At 36.9% G+C, this 23223-nt stretch overlaps 1 protein-coding gene across 5 annotated transcripts in view; it reads right to left on the bottom strand.

Moving 5' to 3' along the window:
* Positions 1–23223, bottom strand: part of TMC1 (transmembrane channel like 1) — a 110445-nt gene that overhangs the window by 4930 nt on the left and 82292 nt on the right. For 4 of the 5 annotated variants that reach the window (XM_048931943.1, XM_048931941.1, XM_048931945.1 and 1 more), the window contains exons 7-18: positions 22884–22965; positions 17549–17655; positions 16546–16644; positions 13290–13432; positions 10603–10747; positions 9124–9318; positions 7000–7179; positions 6678–6830; positions 5267–5395; positions 4295–4362; positions 2411–2650; positions 1006–1131 (exon numbers count right to left, since the gene is read on the bottom strand). In XM_048931943.1, coding sequence (XP_048787900.1) covers positions 1006–1131; positions 2411–2650; positions 4295–4362; positions 5267–5395; positions 6678–6830; positions 7000–7179; positions 9124–9318; positions 10603–10747; positions 13290–13432; positions 16546–16644; positions 17549–17655; positions 22884–22965 — 1667 coding nt within the window. The remainder of the gene's footprint in view (positions 1–1005; positions 1132–2410; positions 2651–4294; positions 4363–5266; positions 5396–6677; positions 6831–6999; positions 7180–9123; positions 9319–10602; positions 10748–13289; positions 13433–16545; positions 16645–17548; positions 17656–22883; positions 22966–23223) is intronic. The other variant, XM_048931946.1, reaches the window with a different exon arrangement.

Genomic DNA, 23223 nt, shown 5'->3' with positions numbered 1-23223 from the left:
TCACCACTTTTCCTGATTTTGCTTAATATATTATTTATTCACTCCCCTTCTTTCCCCCAACCCCCTAAATTTTATTTTTATTTTCACCTTGTCCCATAGCAAGATAGGAATTGCACTCAGAATAATTCAATGGGAACAAACAGTATAGTTCAGAGGACAATTTAGTCCCTTTGCTTTTCTAGCTAAGAGTTAAACAGGTTGAAGCACTAAGTGAATCTTCCTAAACTTTCATCTCATAATCTCATTTGTTTCATGTAAAAGCCTTGTGCAATTTCTGTTCCATTCTGTAGTCTCATTGTGTTCCTGGCAGTTCCACAGTGTAGGGTAAGCCCCTGTCCATTTGTACCTAGAATTTGCTTTTAGTTCAGTATGCTAAAAAAATTTTTATACATGTGCATTAGTTTAAAATAACTTTATCAAGGACTCAATACAGTCTTTGAGAAACACTATTCAGGTTCATTATTCTTTATCTGATACAGACCTATTAAAAATCCATAACAAGAAATTGAACATAAGAGAATTTTAGAAATATACTTGTGACTGGAACATCTCTATTGTATATCTCTCTAACTCTCTCTCTCCCTTCAATTCCATCTCAAAGAGTACAATTTTTATCAAGGAAGGGCTCTGGCACTCAAGATCAGACACACAATGTTAATGAGAAATAGTTCAGCTTCTTGGTAACCAGCATTCTAATAACTTTGTACTGAACTTGTTAAGGATTTATGAGATGTAGTTCTACCTCCTGGACAAGCTGATCAAGGTCACAACACTTCAAATTCCATAGCCCTTTGCATTTTGATTAGGATTTTTTCCGTTAAAAAAAAAAAAAAAAAGAAGAAAGCTGAAGCTGAAGAGATCATCGTCTGTGGAAAAGTACATTAATTATGACCAAATAGAAGACTTGAATTCTTCTGCTTAAGCAATAAAAACTCAGAGTAAAAGAAAATGAACAGACTTTTCATTAAGTATTAAGCAAGATGTCAGTTAATATTCTATACGTACACCATCAGTAATATAAAAGGTAGGATGAGTCCAGGGTTAGAGGCATAACCAAATACCTTCCCAAACCAAGAAGGGAAGTCATGCTCCAGAGTTTCTGATATGACTTCAAACATTCTTGTTTTCCCACTATTAAACAGAAAATGTGAAAATATGTGAAAAATAAAAATATTTTGGCAATGTTAATACAGGAGCACGCATATATAAATAAAACATATCACGCCAAATCTGGGCAAAAGGACAAAAAAAAATTGTATTTGGCACTATTTAAAACTTAAAATTCTGTAAGCATCTTTCACACTAGAACCCATAATAATCTCCATAACTTTCCCATATAATGCAGTTGAAGTAGCAGGTCCATATTTTCCTGGGTTTTCTCTCATATACTTCATGTGTATAACACTGTTCAGCTTCCAGCAGGCAGGCACCTCTCTAATCTTCCAAGATCATTGCTAAATCATTGATAAAAACATCCACTAACTGCTTCAGTACTTGGATGAATGCTGCCAGGCTCTACGCTGTGACTCAAATAATAAGAAACCTCACTTTGCACCATTTGCTTTGTTATCATCACTTCTGTAAAATTTAAGCAAGATTATGCCTCAATAAATCTTCAGAATGTCACACTATTATCCCTTTAGGTCACTGTGACAAATGCAAGTGGCTAAATGAATATACCAAAATAAACCAAAATCAGAATTTCACACATTGTGTGCTCATTAAAATCATATGTCATGCTAAGTACCAATTAACGATGCTGAAAATGGTCCTGAACTTTCCAATTGAAAGTATGGCTATATTTAAACTAGCTTGAATAGAAAGCACACGTTTGCACTCATGAAGCAGACCTAACTATTTAGAAAAGACTAGTGAATACAGAAGTCTTGAGAACTCAGAGAGCATATTCAGGACCCCAGTGGAAATAAAGGAGCATGAAATATAGTGTCAGCTAGAGATGTCATAGCACTCAAATATTGTACCACCACCTTGAGCTGCAGCACCAGTATACATTCTATCATGTCACTATTACAAGGGATACATAGACATTTACTGAAAATCACCATGCTCAAGCCAGAAGACCACAGTGGCGTAACTGGCAACTGCTCTACTCCTCAAGAATAATTTCTGGCTTAATTAGAGCAAGAACAACAAATATTTACATTACAGCTAACTAAAAGAAAAGATTTTCTGTTCTACACTCAAAAAAAAAAAAATTCTTTTAAATCATTAACCAGTTTTCTTGGATTCCAGCTTCAAGAATCATTACACTAAGAAATGCCACACAATAAAAATTCAGCATATCAGGTGCTAACACTTATTAAGGAAGCTTATTTTAATTACTGGATCATTCACTGATGAGGCAGTACATCATATCATTAGCAAAAGACGTATATGAAATGCAAAAGACCTGAAAGGGCCACAGTCAAAAGATGGTGGAATGGAGACAATGGTGTACACAGCAGGCAGTGTAGAAAGGAAGAGAATGAAAAGCAACATGGCCATGTAGAAGTTGTTTGATCTGGAGGCTTTGAAGACTCTCTCCTGGGGAACATTGCAGCACATCACTGCCCAGCATTGCAGGTACATTGAAGTATGGAGTCGGAACACATTGATTGCTGGGAGACATGGAGCATAAAAAGATCCCATCCTAGAAAAAAAAAGCAAAAAACCCACAAAAAAACCCACAATCTTAGAACATTTTCTGCTAGAACTTCTGCCAGGATATACCGCCTGTTTGTTCCCTACTTCATTCTGCTTTGCATTCATGTACACTGCATTATTTCATACAACCTTGTTGACACTTTTTTTTTTTTTTTTTTTTTTTTTTGTAATGGTCTTGTCTCTCCTTGCTTTAAGAAATACCGGAGGCACACGGACAGAATTCTCCATATGCAGTTTTTGTTTCAAAATTCCAAAATCATCTTTCTCTGCAAATGAGATCACTTAATGAAACGTTACTCACTTACCTTGTACGGTTAGTTTAGGTAGTATTAGGTCAGTTTATATAATACAGGTTGTATTATATAAACATGCACAGCACAAAAGCTAAGTATTACCATATTAATGATCTAGTTTGTTCCTTAGATATTTCTTAATATACTGGCACCACTTTAGGACAGAATTATTTTTGCTACATTGACTACGTCTAGACTACAGAGATGTCATTTCAGAATACATGATACTAACATTTCCCTTTTCTTTCATGTATATTCAGTGAAAAGGAAAGATAAAGGCTTTACAGCTATGATTGAAGACAGAGAGTACCTCATGGCCTGCCCTACTCCTTACCCACATGGAAATCAATTGCAATACACTCTTCAATATCAACAAGATTCTCAGTAATCTACATTTTTAGTAATATATAGTTTTAGTTTTTAGGTATGACACTTCTTATAGGTAGACAAAAGCTTGCCAGTAGCTTTTTGATATAGAGAAGACTTGCAAACGTTTTGCATCCCAATCACTTTGTGAATACACAGAGAAAGAGAATAAAGGAGCTTTTCATGGTCTATCTCATCTACAGAAATAATGCACACATACATCTCTCATCCCTTCTATTTTAGTGGCAGTTATAACTGCACCTGAGGCTTTTTTTATTATGCTTCAGATGAGCATGAATTTGTGAAAACTGAATTTGTGACACCAGGAAAAAACAGAAATGAATGTATCCTATGTATGTATTAATGGTAAATATGATTTTGGCAGTGAATGTTCATTACTGTTTGGTCAAATTTTTTTGATGTTTTGATGTATTCAATTCGTCAATCTGCAAGAATCAGTACACAGGAAGAAAGATTCTATATCAAAATGACATCAGAAACACACAAGTCACAGATTCTGTGAAGTCCCCATTCTACTGAAAGTAAGGACAGAGCCATTGTAATGCTCCAGGTCCAGGTCAGCCCAGAGAGCTGCCTTCAGCTGCACAGCTGTACTCAGCCCTTCCTCTGCCACCACATCCATGCTGGAACCAGCCTAAACTGGAGGATATTTCAGTTTCAAAGCATTCAAATGACTGGAAAACAATCAACAGCAAGACAGGATTTCACCCAGCCTTTTACTGCAAAACTCTACCAAAGTCTGATTCATCTAGACTCAGAATATCAGCACAGAACTACTTTAGAAATACACCCACTTATTTCCCTGTACTGGAGTACTGCATTACACTGGCATCAAATTGAATCAATGAGACAAATTGGCATTTCACACATGCTGCTAATTCCTGCAGTACTGCAGCGAGTGCTAATGCACAGAGGCACATTACAGACATAGCACACATTGCCACACTTACCAGATCATGCCTTGATTAAATATCAGTCCGAGCACATTCCCACTTATATCAAATTCTGAATATGATGGCTGAAAGAAATAACAAATGCTTTCATCAAATTTGCGCAGAAGCTTCTGAAATGGTTTATCTAGATTAAAACTGTCACTTCCAACAGCAGTGTAATACTTGCATTGTGTTGTAAAGATGTTCATCGCATATTATCAGTGAATAATGAGACAAATGAGGATGGCTGAAGGCCAACAGACAGATTTTAATACTGGTTGCAGAATTTTATTGATGTTTGTTTTTCTTTCTTTGCTTAGAAGATGCTAATGGAAAATTAGATCTCTGGGTACTGGATAAATTTTAAAACAATAATCCCTATTTTATCCACTGGAGTGAAATCAAGATTTGGTAGTCCCCTATCCATCCCCTGCCCTCTCCCGCCCCCCACCCCAAAAAAGGGGCTGCTCAGATTTAATTCCTTTTCAAATGATAGAACTATATTTATATTTTAAATTTAGAAATTGCACTGTTGAAGAATTAATTAATTAATTAAATGCCTTGTGAGAATTCAACAAAATACGCTCATAGTACTGTATTTTAATATGCATAGCAATTTTAGGAATAGGAGGGTACTTCACAGAAATAGTGTGAATATTCACGTGCTAAAATGTATAAAATCTATGTGTTTTAGCACTGGAGTGTGCATACTAGGAGCAGTGATTCACCATGGACCCAATACAGCGAAAATGTAATGTTGGCTTCCTAACTTGTTATTCATATTAGCAAGTGTCATTCACAGATTTCAGTGACATTTCCATGTCTTCACTCACCCCATTTACCAGTCTCTTTTTAATTCATGAATATTTTCTAGCTGCAAGCACTGAGTACACTGAATATGAGCAACAAATTAAGTACACACTTATCAGTATTTATGCATGTGAGTGACGATCTGACAAGGACAGTTAAAATAGCAAATCAGATACTTACAAATCCATATTCCAAGTCCCAGCACCAGCAGTAATTGAAAAACCTAACAAAGACAGCTCTCAAGAAATCACCAATTAGAATTGTGATGTATGTTGTCATCGTGTCAGAGACTGTCAGCCGTACAAACTCCTGTTAAAGCAATATTTTCTTTTAAGAATACATGTATGCAATAATAATTACAATAAAGATAAAACACTGGACCAGTGTGTGACTAAATGTGCTTCCTGTGCTACAATTTGGTAAAGACTGTCTTCTCCCAGTTCAACAACTGAGAAATCCAGGAGAAAGACTGCCCTACATTTGCTACAGATATCCTCCACTTCTTCTTATGCTCATAACAAATTACATGATTAGTCTGAAAAATGTTTGCAGACAATACTGCTGCTATAGAAAAACTCTAAAACCCCTTATGATTACTACAACTCTGGGGAGATTCAAAAAAAGAAGAAAACTCTACAATACTTATTCCTCTTATTTCAGTAAGTTCCACTAAACTCTACTGTATCAGGGCTTACCCTAATTGCCAAAAAAAACCTATTATTGTTCTCTCTGATCTGAAAATACAGAGAAAATCAGCAGAGTAATGAGACCTGGGAGTTCTTAGCTAATCATTCCATATCAGTGAAAAGAGTTCAGTGTTTGTTTTCTTCCTGCCTTTCTGTTCCCTGCTGCCACTTGAGAGTATTGATAATAAGTGAGGAGACTGTCACAGTGAGGGAGCAATAGCACAAGTTGTGATTCAGTGGTGAATTCAGTCTCATGGGCAGGAAAAAAAAAAAAAAAAAAAGAGAGAGAGATGATCAATCAGAGAAAAGAAACATGTTGGGAAATTCTTTGTAAGCATCATATCATATAATACAAATAATTATGAATGCTTAACTGAATCAAATAAAATGAGTAGATTTACTAAACTGATGTTCTTTATTTTACATGGTATTACTTGGCTTCTCAAATATACACTGCTAACAAGAGCTAATCTCACATATTTCCTTGTTGAGATATTCATCAGTCTGTTCTAAGTCTGTTGTCTTCAGAATCTGATTTTGTTCCATACAAACTTTGATCAGAATTACTACATTAATTGTTATCACTGATCCAACTTTTCATAGTTGCAGGCTTTGCAAGACAGAGGTGAGACAAAGAAGATGGAAAAAAAAGAAGAAGAAAAAATAGAAATCCTTTTATGCTGTTAACTATGCAGAGGGATCTCCCTACCAGATAAAATTCAAATAAATTAAAATAGCTGTTTCTGAGCTTTGCAGCTTGGGAAAAAAATAAGTCTTACATCTTCATTTCCTCATGTTTTCGCAACTTAATTTAACTTGTCAGCAGGAATAAACAGAAATTTAATATGATTTCTTGTAACAGACTATGTTTTATTTTCAAATATGAACTCAAAAAGTTACATTACCTGGCCTACCATTGTTTCCCAACATGGTCCTCTAGGAACGTCTGCAGGGTCCACCTGTATTGGAGGAGCAGTTGAATTTTCTGGAATAGTGCCATTGTACAGACTGGCTTCCCATATTGTCATGTTATACTTGACTATCTTTTCTTCTTCCAACTAAATATTTAAATTAATGAGGAAAAAAAATAGATTATAAGGTTATACTACCAAAATCCTTTCTAATCCAAGACTCCCTCATCTTTCACTGATACATCTGTGACAGTCTTAAACAGATATCTTTGACCTGGTGTATATTAAAAATAGTGAAGAGAGTTAAATAGCTTGCCTTGAGATTGATTTCATCCATTAGGGCAATAATGAAAGTGTAGAGATTGCCCAGAAAAAGAGCAAATATGCGTCCAAGCTGCCATCTTAGAGCTATTCGAGGGTGGTAGTTTTCCAGAGAACTGATTACATCAAATAAGGTTGGACAGAACATTCCCAAAAGTGACATGACCATGTTTACCTAGGGAGGTGGGAGAAGAAAAGAGAAACAGTTTACAGTGAAATGTTAGAGGCAGGATCTATTATTATTACTAATTGTAGCGGTGAATGCATTTTCAGTGCTACTTTTCATTTGGTATTTAGTTGAAATGAGTGAAGAGCAGAATACACACTGAGAGTTACAAGATGCTTTTGCAAAGAACAAAGTGAAAACTTATGATCTACTGTAGACAGATATATGGAAGTGTTTTGTTTTTTTTTTTATTTTTATATTTTCCTTCAATCTCAGAAAAAAAGTCAAATACTAGACTTTTACCTACCATCTATATAAATATATTCATAAATATAAAATAAAAACTATAAAAACTAATGGATTCCACAATGTAAAAGTTTAAAAATTCCTAATTTAGTTTCACAGAGTGTTATTATTATATTTTGCAGTTACTTGTAGAATTTTTCTGAGTAGAAGGAAACATGTCATTCATTGAATTTTATCACTTTAGTTTGATTTCAGAAGGCAATGGACTTATGTTCTGAACTTCTTGTCAACTTCAAGTTGAAGTGCTGGAGCAGATTTTCTTCCACTGTTCATATCATTGACAGTTCCACTGTGAATGCTGTTTTCTGTGATCTGGAAACCACAAGCCGGATGAGTGAATGGTGAGGTGGATTGAGAACTGGGTGAACTGCAGGACTCTGAGGGCTGTGATCAGTGACACAGTGTCAAGTATCTGGCTGTGTCCACCAGAGGTCAATACAGGATCCAGTATTGTTTAACTTACGCATTAGAGACCCAGATGTGGCGTATTTCTTTAAGGAACACAGTTTTGTACATGACTTTTCCAAAAAGAGTAAAATAAAGTAATTTTTTTGTCAACTGACTAAATCCAATTTAAGCAGGCCCATTTCTCTACATTCTAAAGGCAGATTGCTGAAGTTTGTATGTCAATTTCTGTGTGAAGTTTTGGTGCTCTAAGTTAGGGAACGACATTCTTCATAACATCATTATCCATTCCCATCTGCTTTGTGAGGATGGCATTTTTTTGCTTTGCTGTAAATCAGAATTCAACTTCACACTCTTGCTCAGAGCTTTAAATAACAAACATCTAGTTTTACAACATACAGAATAATATGTTTGTTAAGAAAGCAAAGTCTAACCAGGCTTTTATACAGCACTGCTGACTTTAGGTGCTTACTGTGTTCTGATTGCAAACACAATCATTTTCATTATTTCTCTAACAAGCAAAGCTCCATTTGCTCAAGAGGAAAGTGGATTGAACAGAAGAAAAGAAAGACAGTGGACTCCTAGACTGGCAGGTGAAGCTAGAAGGCATGTTTTGTTACACTGCATACTCGTATCTTAGAAGCCTCAGCTAACTTTGGACATGGTCACATACAAGTCACTTTCCTTGGACCAGTCTCAAGAGAAAAGCACCAGGAGAGCATGCTTCTTGAAGAGATACTGTGAGACCATAGAGTGGCAAGAAAAACAGTTTTAAGAGCCCCCCCAGAAATAAAGATTAAGCCCATAAAGGAAAACTAAACATGAAAGAGCACTTGAAAGAGCAAACCAAAGAATATTCTTTTTAATGAATTGGGAAGCAGAGAGACGCTCTTCAAGACCACTCAGAGAGTAGTCAGGCACTGGAATGGCTGCCCAGAGAGGTGGTGGAGTCCCTGGCAGTGTTCAAGAGGTGTCTGGATGACGTGCTGCATGATATGGTTTAGTGCTAGTGGTGGCAATGGTGGTGAGGAGACGGTTGGACTGGATGATGTTATAGGTCGTTTCCATCCTTGTGATTCTATGATTCTATGACTAGAAGAGTTCTTTTGTTACACATTTAGCACCCCTATTACAAGTACTTAAGTTATCAAGAGGGGAAAGAAAAGAAAAAAAAAAAAGCAACATGCAGAGTAAAGGAACAGTTTCAAACCACATCTATTTCAGAAATGTGCTAGCACGAACTTCATTTCTTTCCCACCACCCGTAGTTCTCCAGACCTTCCAGGGCAAATTTCTGGGATCTTCTCACAACAAAAAATATGAGGTAGCCACTCCCAGCAAGTGTGCACATGGCTAAGAAGTTAGCAAGCACCCTCAGGAACCGAGTCAAGTGAATATTTTCCTCCTTTCGGCTCTCCTGCTCCTCCACGATAGCTTCCTGCGCTTGTTAGAAACAAAAGATTATCAGTACTTTAATGGTCAAGACTCTACATTGCTTATCCTGTTAGAATTCAGTTAAATAAGTTGTGACAAAGCAAATGCACACCTGGGCATCATGTTTTCAGGCAAACACATATTGTATCAGAAAATCCGTTTTGGACCTTTATGGACTCTGGGGTTTGGGATCCCCAGAATTCACTTTGCTTTGATTTAGTGTATCCCCACTAATTCTCATTACACCTTCTCTCGTGTTTCAGTATGAAATCAGCACTGCCTGCTTATGAGGTGCTGTGAGATTGAGTCACCAGCAATACACACATAGTTCACTGCCAGAAAAGGAACTGTCACACTAAAAAAAATGCACATTTGTGATAAAACAGCAATACATATTGAGAATCAGAAATTGAGGGGGGATGAAAAAACTGTTTACACTTAGAATTACAGGAAAACAAACAAACAGAACACAGCTTCAGACTGTAATATGAAATGTTTGCCTAGTATTTACCCTTGGCCATGACTCTGCTGTAAATGAAGTCTCAAGCTTCCTGCTTTTGCCAGCAGAAAGACTTTTCTCTCTGTAATGTCTTCATGAAAAAGAAGTTTGTTTACAGCTTCTTGTTTTGATATAGACATCAGTTGTGCAGAAGGGAAGCTGGATTCCTGAATTGTAATTTTATTTATTTGTTTATTTTTTAATCTTGATTTCACTTTTCCTACTGCATGTGTTCATTATGTAAAGGAAAGGAGACTGCAGCAGCTTTTAAGCAAAACCTCGAAAACATCAGCCAAGCTAAGGCTTCACACTTTCCTTGTTGGCAAAAATTACAGTAAATGTTCATGAGTGTATTTCTCAAAAATAAGTCTCCATCTCAACTGATTTATGTTCTTCTCCAAATGTCATTCAATAGCTGACTTTCACAGGCAGGCATGGAAGTTTCAAAGACAATCAATGCTTAGTATTTTGTGTCTGTTTTCCTAAGACCTTTTCTTTCCATTTATCTTACATGCAGATAAATTTTAGGCCTATAGTTGGAAAGGTGGGCAGTATGTAGAAACAAACTGGTTATATCACTAGTGCAGAAAAAAACAGTGTGGTGCATGATAAGACAGTATAGCTAATGCTTGGTCCTCCAGTTCCTATTGCTGTTTAACATCATGACTGCAAATCCAGTTGGTTAAGCATCTAGGTTCCAGACAGTTTATACTTGGCTTTAGTTCCATCTGATTCAGAATAATGTGAAAGATAAATCAAATTACATCTCTCTAGTGATCTTTGTTTTACCTTAAAGCTGGTAGTGATGGAAGCAAACTTATTATCTGCTGTCTCAGGATTGCCAATCAGGTAGTCCCAGCTTGTGAACATTTTCCAGCTGAAATTAAAGCTAGTATCATCCCCACCACCATCATCATTTGCATTCCTTGCCATTCTACAAAAATTGAAAAGATGCAGAAAGGCTCAATTAGAGCTAGTTTTGCTCTGAATGTTTTTAAAATTCTACTTAAAGTTCTAACTCTATTCTGAAATACATATATTTTATTATAATCACTCATGAAAAAAATCTACTTCAAGTAAGGGAAAACAATGGAGATTTTGATATTTTTAGAGAATTTATCAGATAATAATACTCATTTTCATGAGAAAAAAATCAGTGTATCTCGTGAACATCTCAGAGGAATTCTGCTGAATAAGAAACTCAAACACAATGTTAGGTAGATCTCTCAAAGAAGTTGCACTAGATTTTGATTAGAGACTTCATTAAGAAGAAGAGAATGATTCTAAAATAACCAGCCAAAACAAAATAAAAAATCACTAAATAAAGCTCTCAGGCTTGCCTCCCATCACACATGTATTTTTAAGTGAGATTTGTAACAGTACCCACAAATATCAAATTCCTTCTTAATTGTTTTGATCTCATCTTGACTACTAAATTTACTCATTTAATCTTGGACATTGCATTGATTTTTTTTTGGTCAGGAAAATGCAATCCTTTTTTTTTTTTTTTGAAGCTGTAGATTCATTTTATTAATATCAATACGTGGTATATAACATATTTCTAACTGTCCAGTGAAATTCATACACTCAAACAGAGAAGCAGAATTATAAGTCAGGGACACAGCAAACGCTTCGGAACTGGCATAATCTAATGCCAGTTTGTTGTTGTTGTTGTTACTGTTTATTTACAGAAGGGCATATTATGAAACACTCTTGATAGGATCTGCCCTGCTGCTGATTTTAGACTAAGGTAATTTTAGACTAAGGTAAGAGCCTAAAATTCTAAAGTGTTCCTAACAAAATAGAGAACAATCCTGTGCTCAGAATGTCATTTATTTGAGACCAGAAATGTTTCCATATTGTTTCCATAGGATGAGTTGTAGAGTGAAGCTGTAATTCTAGTTATTTTCCCTAAATACAATAATACTACTGATACTCTTCACCAACTCTTTCATGCATGCATGCATTCTCTTTCCAGATGAAAATTAACAGGATGTGTTGCACTACTTTCTGGAAAAACAGCAATAATCAGTAGACTGCAAGAGCTGCTCTTAAGATCACCTAGTAACAGACCAGCAGTAATGTCACATGGCCAGGTGAGAAGGAAGATACTACATACAGCATGATTTCCCTCTGTTTTGCACTCAGGAATTCTGTTAGAATAATTTTTAGTTTTAGTTTTTATTTGTCTGTGTGACTATCAAATATTACTCTCTTTTTAATCTTCACAAATACATAAATAACTATTATAAAGGATGTATTCAACCTAAATTAATGACTTTTATTATTGAATGAGTGTTTTGTTCTCCAAAATACAAATGTGTAATTGAAGGTTTTTTGTTTTGTTTTTTCCCCTTCTGGAATGCTTTATTCCTATGCAGGAAACCATGTAACAGTTGAAAAACTGAATATGATTTAATCTAGTGCTTTTGAAAGTGGAAAATGTTGGCTACATCACAAAATACTGGAATATTTTAACTGTGATTTTCTTCAAATTCACAAATGTCCTTGCATCCTGACCTACAATGTTCCAATTATTCCAAACTACGAAACTTCTAAACCTGTATTTCTAGCTAAGGGCATTTGTTGAGGTAGGCGATCATTGTACTTGAATCAAGGTTATTAAACACAATATTCACTAGCAGTATATCTCCTCTAAAACTATTAGAATCATCATTGTTTATACAAATAATATAAAATAATAGTGAATGAATATTCATCTAATTCTGCTAGTAAGACAAAATTCAAATCCAGAATTTGAGAGCCAAAAGCCTAAAACCTCACTAATTGTACTGCCTAGGCCCAGTTTCACTTACACCTATGTTTCCTACTGATTTAACTTTATGTTTACTACATTTTATTAAGCACCGTTTTCCTGGATGAAACACTGCCAGAGATAATTATTTTCGGGACATTAAATCTTCACTGTGATCAACATTATTCTTTGATACTACCGTGTAAACATGACTTAACCACTATAGACTTGTGGACAGTCATTTACTGCTGGCTATGAATTACATAGAGAATTATTTGCCATATGTTTCTTTCTTTTTTGCCTTCTTTCTTCTTAATTCAATTCACATAAGGTATCACTGAAAGAAGAACAGTTGAATTTCCAGAATGTTAACTGCCATTATGCTAGATGCAGAGCATTATGAAAATATGGTCTGACGGTTCCGTTCCTTACTTCATGCATTCATTTCACAGTTTGAAGTTGCAGGAGGGAAGTACTGGTATTTCTGTAAGGATTTTTCCCAGCGACAAAACACTGAAAGACAGATGCTGCAAAAGTAAATAAGAATAGGCCCAAGGAATTATATACAACTTTAACAGAATTCAGCTTTTCCTTGCATTTTCACTCCACTGATGTTGCATTTGTCCTGCTCTTAAGATTGCTATATTCCAAAGTGTGTTTTCTGAAAGAAAATCCGAGTGACTAACATTGATATTACTTGTTTTTATAAGTGTGAACTTACGTTCTAATGACAATCATAAAGCTGTAGCCAATAGTCCCAACGCCAACAAGGAAATAGGAAAGAGGCATCCTGAACTTGAGCCATCCAATTGTCCTCTGATTATTGTAATAACCGTAAAAAAGCACAGAATACTGTGCAAAGCCCTGAAAATTTAACAAGAAGATGTAACATCACAAATCTGTTAGAAATGCACAGAATGAGAATCCTACCAGTTTCAACATGATGAAGCGTTATTTTCAAGTGTGTTCAAAATGGTCATAAGCATTACGGTAATAAAGCTCACAGGAAGGAGGAAAATCATTTTTGTAATATTAAAAAAATAGAATACTTAATGTAAATTTTCAAATCTTTTACCTTTGAAACTTTTTATGGCAACTCTATCTACAACAACAACAAAATCATCTTCATATTTTGTTTTATAAATTACTTGCAACAGAAATGAAATATTTTTTGCTTCATTTCCACATTCTGGCATAACTTATTTGACATAAAATTCTCATGTAACTTTTTTGTCTAGTAGCCCTTTTCTGTTCACTGGCTGATCATTTAATATGTTAGTCATTACATAACTACATTTTTTTGGATGATTATTCACTATGTAGGTGTTTTAAAAACATTTAGACTCCAAGGCTATACAGAGTGTGAGGTAGGCATATGTTTCTTTTCAGCAGTTTGGACATTTTTTTTAATTTTTCTAAAAGCAACAAGAATCCCCTTCTCTTCTACAGATCAGTTTGACGATTTTTCAGGGTAATTTACTAGTACATGGTTAACAATAAACAATTGCTGGTGTCTAAAATGATCCAAATAAATGAGGCTTTCTGATAATCCCCAGGTTACAGCTAGAAGACTGTATGCAGAAACTTTCTGACAGCAGCTCACCATGGCTACAGCTCCAGTTGGATGCAATGAATTCAAGTCAGATACAGTGTTCTGTCAAAATGCAATTGGTGGATAGATCATTTTGACACTGATACAGTAATATGAGGTTTCTGTTAGTTGAAAAGAGGCATTTACTTCCCTTCTGGTGTTCAGTATCTCGTATTATTTAAAAGACATTTCTCATTGCAACATGCACTTTGTCTATAGTAGCTGTCACTACAACTGAAATGAATCATAGTATAAACTAAAAGAAAATAGATTTAGCAATTATTAGCTGAAAATGAAGTATATGCCATAAATAATTATTAAATAAATAAATTATATAAAATAAATAAATAAATAATCTTAACTTACTTTGTAGCATTCCATAACTGCTACCAAATAAAAGACTGCTTAATTGAAGATATCACTGTTTTCAGGCAATATTTTTCAATCTGACATTCCTCAAGAAAATTCTTTTTTACCCTCAATATTTTAGAGGATTCATTCCTTTCATTGCCCTCTTCTGTTTTAATTTTCATTGCATCTGCTCCCTGTATTAACTGCTGCTTTTATTTACTAAACTTTCTACATAGCTGTCAAATGCTGTTTCTCTGTTGTTATAACTTCCTCCTCCTTCTACCTTCTGACTACATTCTTCATTTCTCAGCTCTATTTATTTTAAAAACTTTATTCCTATTTGCTGCATAAGCCTCTTTTAGTCTGTATTCTCTTTATAAAGGCTTCAATTCACTACACAATTCATATTCCTCCAATAGCTCCCTGACGCTTTAATATCTGTTTAAAATGTCATCATTATCTAAATTCCCAGCTACATGTCTAGACATATTCTTCCTGTCATTCAAGTATGTAACTCCTGATGAGCTAAACATTTTATGCAGCAGTCCTTGGAAAATATTATACAGATGTTTTCTTAGAAAAGTAATGTTCACTTCTATCCATATCTATACAAGAAGGGACCATGAATTGTGGAATTAGTAAAGCAGAAGTCATCTGACCACTTTATATATATTTACAGTCAAAAGAGAGACAATCAATGTGTTTTCTACATATTACTACATTAGTTTAACATACAGCGTTTTGCAATTAACAAGCCTGAAAGACTTTGCTCATAAATGAGAAAATGAATTTATGAAGTTAAGTATTTTCCTGTGTTCAGTGGTCTGATTACCAGATTCTTCTTGCACTGTTGGCTGAATATTTAAAATAAAGACAAAAAGGAGCCAAAATGTGAAGGCATTTCAGGCAGTACATAAGAGTACTGAGCTACAAAGAACCCTGAGATCTAGATATTAGAAGATTAAGAATCTCTATACACCCGAACGAGAGTCAAAAATACTAATATTAAGGAGAGGCATAATCATTCTACATTACTATATCTTTTTTAGGGAAGATTACAGATGGGTTTAATGCTGGATACATACAAAAGTTTTCCTGTGCCCTGATGAAAATGGTCAAGCAGAGCTTAGCATTCAGCACTGTTCCATGCCACCAGCACAGGTGGAGCAGGATCTCAAAGACACCAAAACCACACAGAGAGGCTGTTTCTAAACATAAGTCAGTATGCTAATGATTGGATGCACTGAGCTCTAAGTTGGAGGAATTTGCACTTGAGTTTATTTCCCAAAGAAATTAGTTTGGTTGCAACAATCATATTTGTGTTTTCTACTGCTGCAAAAACTCAAGTGCTAGAAGATACATCTTTACAGTATTGGTGCTCCTTAGAGAAAAGGAGTGCAGCAGACTGAGAGGTAGATTACTCACTATTATCTCAATAGATGCTGCTTCTATCAATATGAAGGAAAATCTTAACTAGACTCACACCATTTCACAGATGAAAAATACCTTTTTTTGACCACTGTCTATAAAGAACTCTAACAACCTTCTAACTAATGTGCTGCAATACAAAATTTATCCCCAGCTGACTTTATACCAAGTTGGATCATCTTTATACAAAGAGGAGAACAGCAGAAACATGTCACATGCAAAATTAGACTAGCTGTTTTCAGGATGAAAAAGGAGAATGACACGTTTCGGAATAAACTGCTAACCTGCTAAATACAGATGATCAAATTCATCCTTAATAGACCCTCAATATATAGAGACGTGGATCCAGTACAGAAAATTTTTCCAGTGAGTCTTTGTATTGCTTAAAATACTGAAATGTATATGTGGACTCTGAGATTTGTCATAAATTTTACCTCTGTGAAAAATCTATGCTCAGAATTTGGGTAAAAATGAAATAAATTACTTCTACTTCAATTTTCTCCTGAAATATTCCACATTAAATCTTCAAATATTAAATAATGAATCCAAAGTTCTTAACAATCAAAAAGTCATGTGAAAATGCATCATTGCAAGATTATGCACTTACACTAAAATCCCAAAGGGTAGCAAAGTTCATAGCTGTAGCTTCTTCAGCTCTTGGAACAGTTTTTCTAGGTAAAGAGCCATATGGCTTTCCCATCAATGCCTAGAAACAAGAAATGATAGCAATTTACATTTTAAAGCAAAATACCAACAAAGGGAAGGGATAGTGATCTGTCAGTTCTTAGGAAGACTCTCCTTGTGCTCCTTAGCGCCTTAATGAGAATGACCTACTTCCCCACCTTCTCACATTAATATTTGAAACTATGCCTAAAGTATGCATTAATGATATTTTCTACATTTAAAGTGACATTTCACTAGCATCAGTGTGTTATCATGTCACAGTCAAAGGCAATAAAGCTCAAATTCATCAGAAGAGCTTGTTTTAAAGACAAAACCAAAAGATTAGTTTCTCTTGTAAAATGGGATTTCACTGGTTATTTAACTGAAACACGTGGGAAGATACAAGGGATACCATTTTTGGATTCTCAATCCCAGTGTTCTGGCAAGATGCCATGAGTATACATCCTCATGGGATACTTCCCAGGCCTTTCCCTATGAATAGCTGGGCATACTCTCTTGTGGAAATGGATCACACAATTGAAATGTTATACTAAGAAACAATTGGAAATTCCCAATTTACAATTTCTGATTTGGTCACTAGAGAATAAAGTGAGAGATTGAGAAAGACTGAAAGAGAGTAGATGAAAGAACAATTTCAATTTCATACAAGCCCTCTTTTTTGAAAAGTTTAGCACTATTTTAGGCCATGCAAGACCATTTTGGGGACAGAATCTTAACATACATTTTTCTGATAAGACTAATTCAAGATAACTCTCTAAAGACAGCCTTCAATGAAGAAAATATGCCTTTATGACTTTTGTACATCTTAAGAGTTTTTAATGGCACATAAAGAGATTATAAAATTTGAAGGTCAGGTCCTATGAAATGTCACAGCAAAGACAGAAATTCACACACCAATCTTTAATGAAAATTTAAAAAAATCACACCTCAGGCACCATTACAAGTCCAAACGTCAGCCCAAAGAGAATCATATTTATTCCATACATCCAGCGTAAGAATATGAAATAAGATGCTACCGATGACCCAAAGTGACCTATGAAAACGTAAGATGTAAAAAAAAGGGAGTATCAGTTAGTGTTTATATGATCCTGTGGCCCAGACAAGCTAAAATGTTGGACTCTCATGGTCTAGAGCTCTGCCTGTTTCATGAGTTCTTTTGGATCAGTCTTAATAACCTCATTCTTTTGGGAATGATTTCAGGAAGCAGAAAGCAACATGAAAAATGGTGAGAACAAGGTTTTTATTCACTACTGTGGACAGCATAAAACTAAGCAGAGTTTAAAATGAAGTTTTATTTTCTAGGGCTTATAAACTGCAATTACCTTTTTCTTCCTCTTCCTTACTCTGTTCCCTTATTATTCATTTCTTAATACTGAATGATATTGGTGATTATCATAGAAAGGACTCTTTCAAGAATTTTTGTGTCTGAACAATGGTGGTCCACCTATTGCTGGTCCACAGAGCGAGAAGAAGAAAGGTCTCTATAACTTTTAAATGTGTAGTTAATGCCAGTCTGCATTCATATGAGTGCTGCTCTGAAAGTAATGCCTCCTATTTTATTATGCTGGCCAACAATGTCAGAGACAAACAATGGTGGTATGGAAGTAGAGGTTGAACCAGGGGAGGTTCAAGTTGCATAGTAGGAAAAATTTCTTCTCCAGAACAGTCATCAAGTGCTGGAATGGGCTGCTCAGGAAAGTGGTTGAATCACCGTCCCTGGAGGTGTTCAAGAAATGTTTAGATGTTCCACTAAAGGACATAGTTCAGTGAGAAAATATTGGTGGTAGGTGGACAGTTGGACTGGATGATCTTGGAAGTCTTTTCCAACTTTGGTAATTCTATGACTCTATGATTCCATGATTTCCATCAATACCCTGTTACTTTTTGTTGCCATGAGACAGATGGCAGCAGAGGGACAGTAACAAAACAGTGTCTGACATGGAAGTGAATATGAAGCAAAGGTTTTTCACTGAATGACGCCTACTGACATTCACTGATGCTTGATGAACACTTATGGAGACCAAATAGCGGATGTGAGCATGGTGAGGCAGTGGGTGGTGCGTTTCAGCAGTAGTGACAGTGATGTGACAGGCAAGCCACAGTCTAGATGACCATGCACAGATGTCACACCACAAAATGAAAAGTGTCTCAATAAGTTAATCCATGCAAATCAGCAGATTAAGACCAGGGAACTGTACGGAGTTCAATATCACCTTCAGTGTACTGAAAACAATTGTGGCAATGTTGGTACATCAGGTGGGTCCTACAGATCACAGAATCACAGAATCACCCGGGTTGGAAGGGACCCCAAGGATCATGTAGTTCCAACCCCCCTGCCTAGCAGGGCCACCAAACATACATATTCAGATCAGGTTGCCCAGGACCCCGTCCAACCTGGCCTTAAACACGTCCAAGGACGGGGCATCCACAACCTCCCTGGGCAGCCCGTTCCAGGGCCTAACCACTCTCCTAGTAAAGAACTTCCCCCTAACATCCAACCTAAATCTTCCCTCCTTCAACTTAAAACCATTTCCCCTAGTCCTGCTGTTGTCAGCCCTTTTGAAGAGTTTACTCCCCTCCTGGGTGTAGGTTCCCTTCAGGTATTGATAGGCTGCAATGAGGTCACCCCGCAGCCTTCTCTTCTCCAGGCTGAACAAGCCCAACTCCCTCAGCCTGTCCTCATAGGGGAGGTGCTCCAGCCCCCTGATCATCTTAGTCGCCCTCCTCTGGACCCTTTCCAAAATCTCAATGTCTTTCTTGTACTGAGGGCTCCACACCTGGACACAGTACTCCAGATGGGGCCTCACAAGAGCAGAGTAGAGAGGGACAATCACCTCCCTGTCCCTGCTGACCACCCCTCTCCTGATGGAGTCCAGGATCCCATTTGCCTTTCGAGCTGCCAGAGCGCACTGCTGGCTCATATTCAGTCTCTCGTCCATCAGGACCCCCAGGTCCTTCTCTGCCGAGCTGCTCTCAAGGACCACTCCTCCCAGCCTGTACAGGTGCCTGGGGTTCTTCCGGCCCAAATGCAAAACCTTGCACTTTGCCGTGTTGAACCTCATCGGGTTCACCCGAGCCCAGCCCTCCAGCCTGTCGAGGTCCCTCTGAATGGCATCCCTTCCTTCCACCGTATCAACCGCACCACTCAGCTTGGTGTCGTCAGCAAACTTGCTGAGGGTGCACTCAATTCCCTCATCGATGTCATTAATAAAGATGTTAAAGAGCACCGGTCCCAAGACAGACCCTTGGGGGACACCGCTTGTTACCGGCCTCCACCTGGACATAGAGCCATTGACCACCACCCTCTGTCTGCGGCCTTTCAACCAATTGCTTATCCATCGGGTCGTCCACCCATCAAATCCACTTCCCTCCAATTTGGAGATGAGGATGTGGTGGGGGACCATGTCAAAGGCCTTGCTCAGGTCCAGGTAAATGACATCGGTCGCCTTCCCTTCGTCCACCAATGCCGTCACTCCATCATAGAAGGCCACAAGATTAGTTAGGCATGGCCTTCCTTTGGTGAAGCCGTGCTGGCTGTCTCGGATCACATGCTCATTCTTTATGTGACCGAGCATGTTGTCCAGGAGGATCTGTTCCATGATCTTCCCAGGCACGGAGGTGAGACTCACCGGCCTGTAGTTCCCCGGGTCCTCCCTGCTCCCCTTCTTGGGAGTGACGTGACCCTTCCTCCAGTCGTCCGGGACCTCACCTGACAGCCACGACTTCTCAAATATGATGGAGAGCGGCTCGGCAACCACCTCAGCCAGCTCCTTCAGGACCCTGGGATGCACGCCATCCGGCCCCATAGACTTGTATTCATTCAGTCTAAGGAGGCACTCTCGGACTTGCTCTGCCCTTATAGTGGGGAGGGATTTACCTCCTTGGTCCCCACATAGAGGTTTGGGGATGCAGGGTTCAGGGACGTGAAAAAGACTAGAATCCTGGCCACCAGTGAAGACCGAGGTGAAGAACTCATTCAGCACCTCAGCTTTCTCTTCATCTGTTGAAGCCAGTTCTCCTTTTAAATTTACCAAAGTAGGTACGCCCGTTTTGGCCTGTCTCTTCTGGGCAATGTACCTGTAGAAGGTTTTCTTATTGTTTTTCACGTCCCTTAACAAACAAGAACAGAAAGAATATTTTATGCAAGTTAATCAGGGCCTATATATGAGTGCAGTATGCAGACTCCTGATCATCATGGGAGAACATGTGTAGTTAATGGTGGTGGCTATGTTGAAAAACAGTGTTCTGTTATTGTGCTCCCTGTATGCCTTGTAGGAGGCTTTACTTTCAGAACAATCATTATATTCCTGCATTAATTCTAATCTATAAGGCAAAGATTGATTTGAGACAAGTCATACTTTCTTATTCAGCTGCAAGTGAAGGACTGAGGAATAAAGATGAGTGTTTCCCAGTGGTAAGAATATTCTACTTACTGCCTACTGTTAACACTTACAGCCTCACCTGCTTGGAATTCTTCTATAAACAACTCATTTTGAGACCAGAAAATGAAAATCATCTTCATGTAAGAGTACAGAAATGACTTATGCTTAAAAATAACTGGTTAGAAGCTAACAGCTAAGGAGGTTTGCTGAGTATTAACCACTTCCTCACACAAATGTATTCAGACAGATAAGGAAGTCTCCTATAAAGAGTATTCTGCACATAGATGACAGGCTTTTATTTCATTCATAAGCTTTCTACTTACACTTTCTATTAGTTAGGATCAACACTCAAATAGAATTTGAAGTTTCATAAATTTTAACTCTTTCAGCTGCTGCTGACATCACCTACTGCATTTGTTGGTATTTATACCTCTGTGCTTAATGGCCACTTTTGTGTTCAAAGAAAATAGCTCCTAGCATAATATTAGCATTTACCCTAGAGTATTACTAGAGTATTACTTTAAAATGTTGCCTCTGGTTTCTTTGGAATAAGAAGCTGTTTGTCTATTTATAATCCCTTGGTCCTTCTGTTGCATAGAGCAGATGCTACTTAGAAACATTCATTTTCAGGTATGTTGATCTAGTGAATAAAATACACCAGATGGTATATTTCTTCTGATGGTAAAAAATAATCACAAAATAAATTCTAGTGTGAACTTGCACTACTGTGTAGTAATATGGAAAGCAATTGTACAGACACAGTTCTAAAGAAATGAACTGTGTCAGTGCATTTTATATTCATTTTATATAGTGCATCAGGTTTCTAAGACTGGTTCAAGCAATCTTTGCCTGTCACAATCTGATATTTGCTGCATATTTTACTGTACTGTCTCCTTCAGAAATGAGCAGTTGAGTGGTGGTTGATTTCTTCAATGCAACTACATTTTGCCGCAAAACTACAACCCATCACAGACACAGTGGTGTCTGATGATGATATCTGTATGCTAAGTATTGATCCTGGAGTACAATCCTAGTGTTTGACAGCTTTCTTTCACCTCTCCTCATGCTTCTGTGCATTCTGAGGGATCCAGTGTTCAAGTGCGAGGTAACTTCTGCCAACAGGATTCTCTGAATTGTTCAATGTGTTTCCTTTAGCAAGACCTATTATGTGCTTAAGTCAGTAGTGTTACTGTTGTTACACAAGTAATTAAACTTAGTCTGGAAAGAGAAAGCCACTGGCATTGTGACATAGGAGTCAAAGGGCAATCAAGTCTTTGTTCAGTTTGTAGCCATCTATAAGCCCATTTCCTCCTGCAAAGTTGCTTCTGCTGCGTCTTTAACACAACTGCACTGCTGCAGACATCAACAATTAAGAAAATTTAATTTTGTGGAGTTCACACATACCAGCTTGAAGCTGTGTGGAATATATTCTGTATTTGATTTCTAATTAAATCTGGAGGTTTTGACCAGAGTTTGATAATAAAATAAGGTTTTTTAAAAGTGATCTCATACTAGCTCTGCTAACTTTGCAACATCTCTTAAATAAGTCTAAAGATTATGAAAAAAACGTCATAGCAATAATTATGATATACAGACAAAATAAAGTGGAGGTAGACAACAACTAAATCCCAACATCTCTTTTCCAAGTTTAACTCTGATATTGTCTTATTATCTGTAAGGTGCCTAACATTCTCTCAAGGACATTTTGAACAGGTTACAAAATCAATTTTAATATTAATGGAAGAAGAAATATTCATGTGTTTTATACCTGTATGTATGAACAAGGAGGTACTTCTAAAGTAGTGTAATTTAGAATTTTGGCATGCATTAGAGATACAATACTAGATAGTACTCTTTATTATCATTCACAAGTACTTACTTTCAATCTCTTTAATTTTCATTTCCCAGGGTATGCAGGCTGTCTTAAAATTCTCAAAATCTCTTTGGAATTTCATCCATTTCTGAAACATTCATGGAGTTTAAAAAAATCATTTCTGACACCCGATGTTCAATTTCTCTTTGAGCTAACTAATATAACCCCGTAGTCATACACACAGTTCTTTGGCAGAACACACTGCGGCAGAAGCACTAGCTTATGAAGAGTCATCTCTTTTTCGTTTGTTCTGAATATGTCTCCCACTGCCTTTATGTGAAGTTCCCATTTCTTCCACAAGAAAAGTGATCAAATAATCCCTTCCTTTCATGACATTCAGTTTTTG

The sequence above is a fragment of the Lagopus muta genome, chromosome Z, assembly GCF_023343835.1.
Source record: "Lagopus muta isolate bLagMut1 chromosome Z, bLagMut1 primary, whole genome shotgun sequence".
In the NCBI taxonomy this organism is placed as follows: Eukaryota; Metazoa; Chordata; class Aves; order Galliformes; family Phasianidae; genus Lagopus; species Lagopus muta.
Note: the sequence above shows the minus strand (reverse complement) of the source record. Positions and strands in the feature narration are given on the sequence as shown.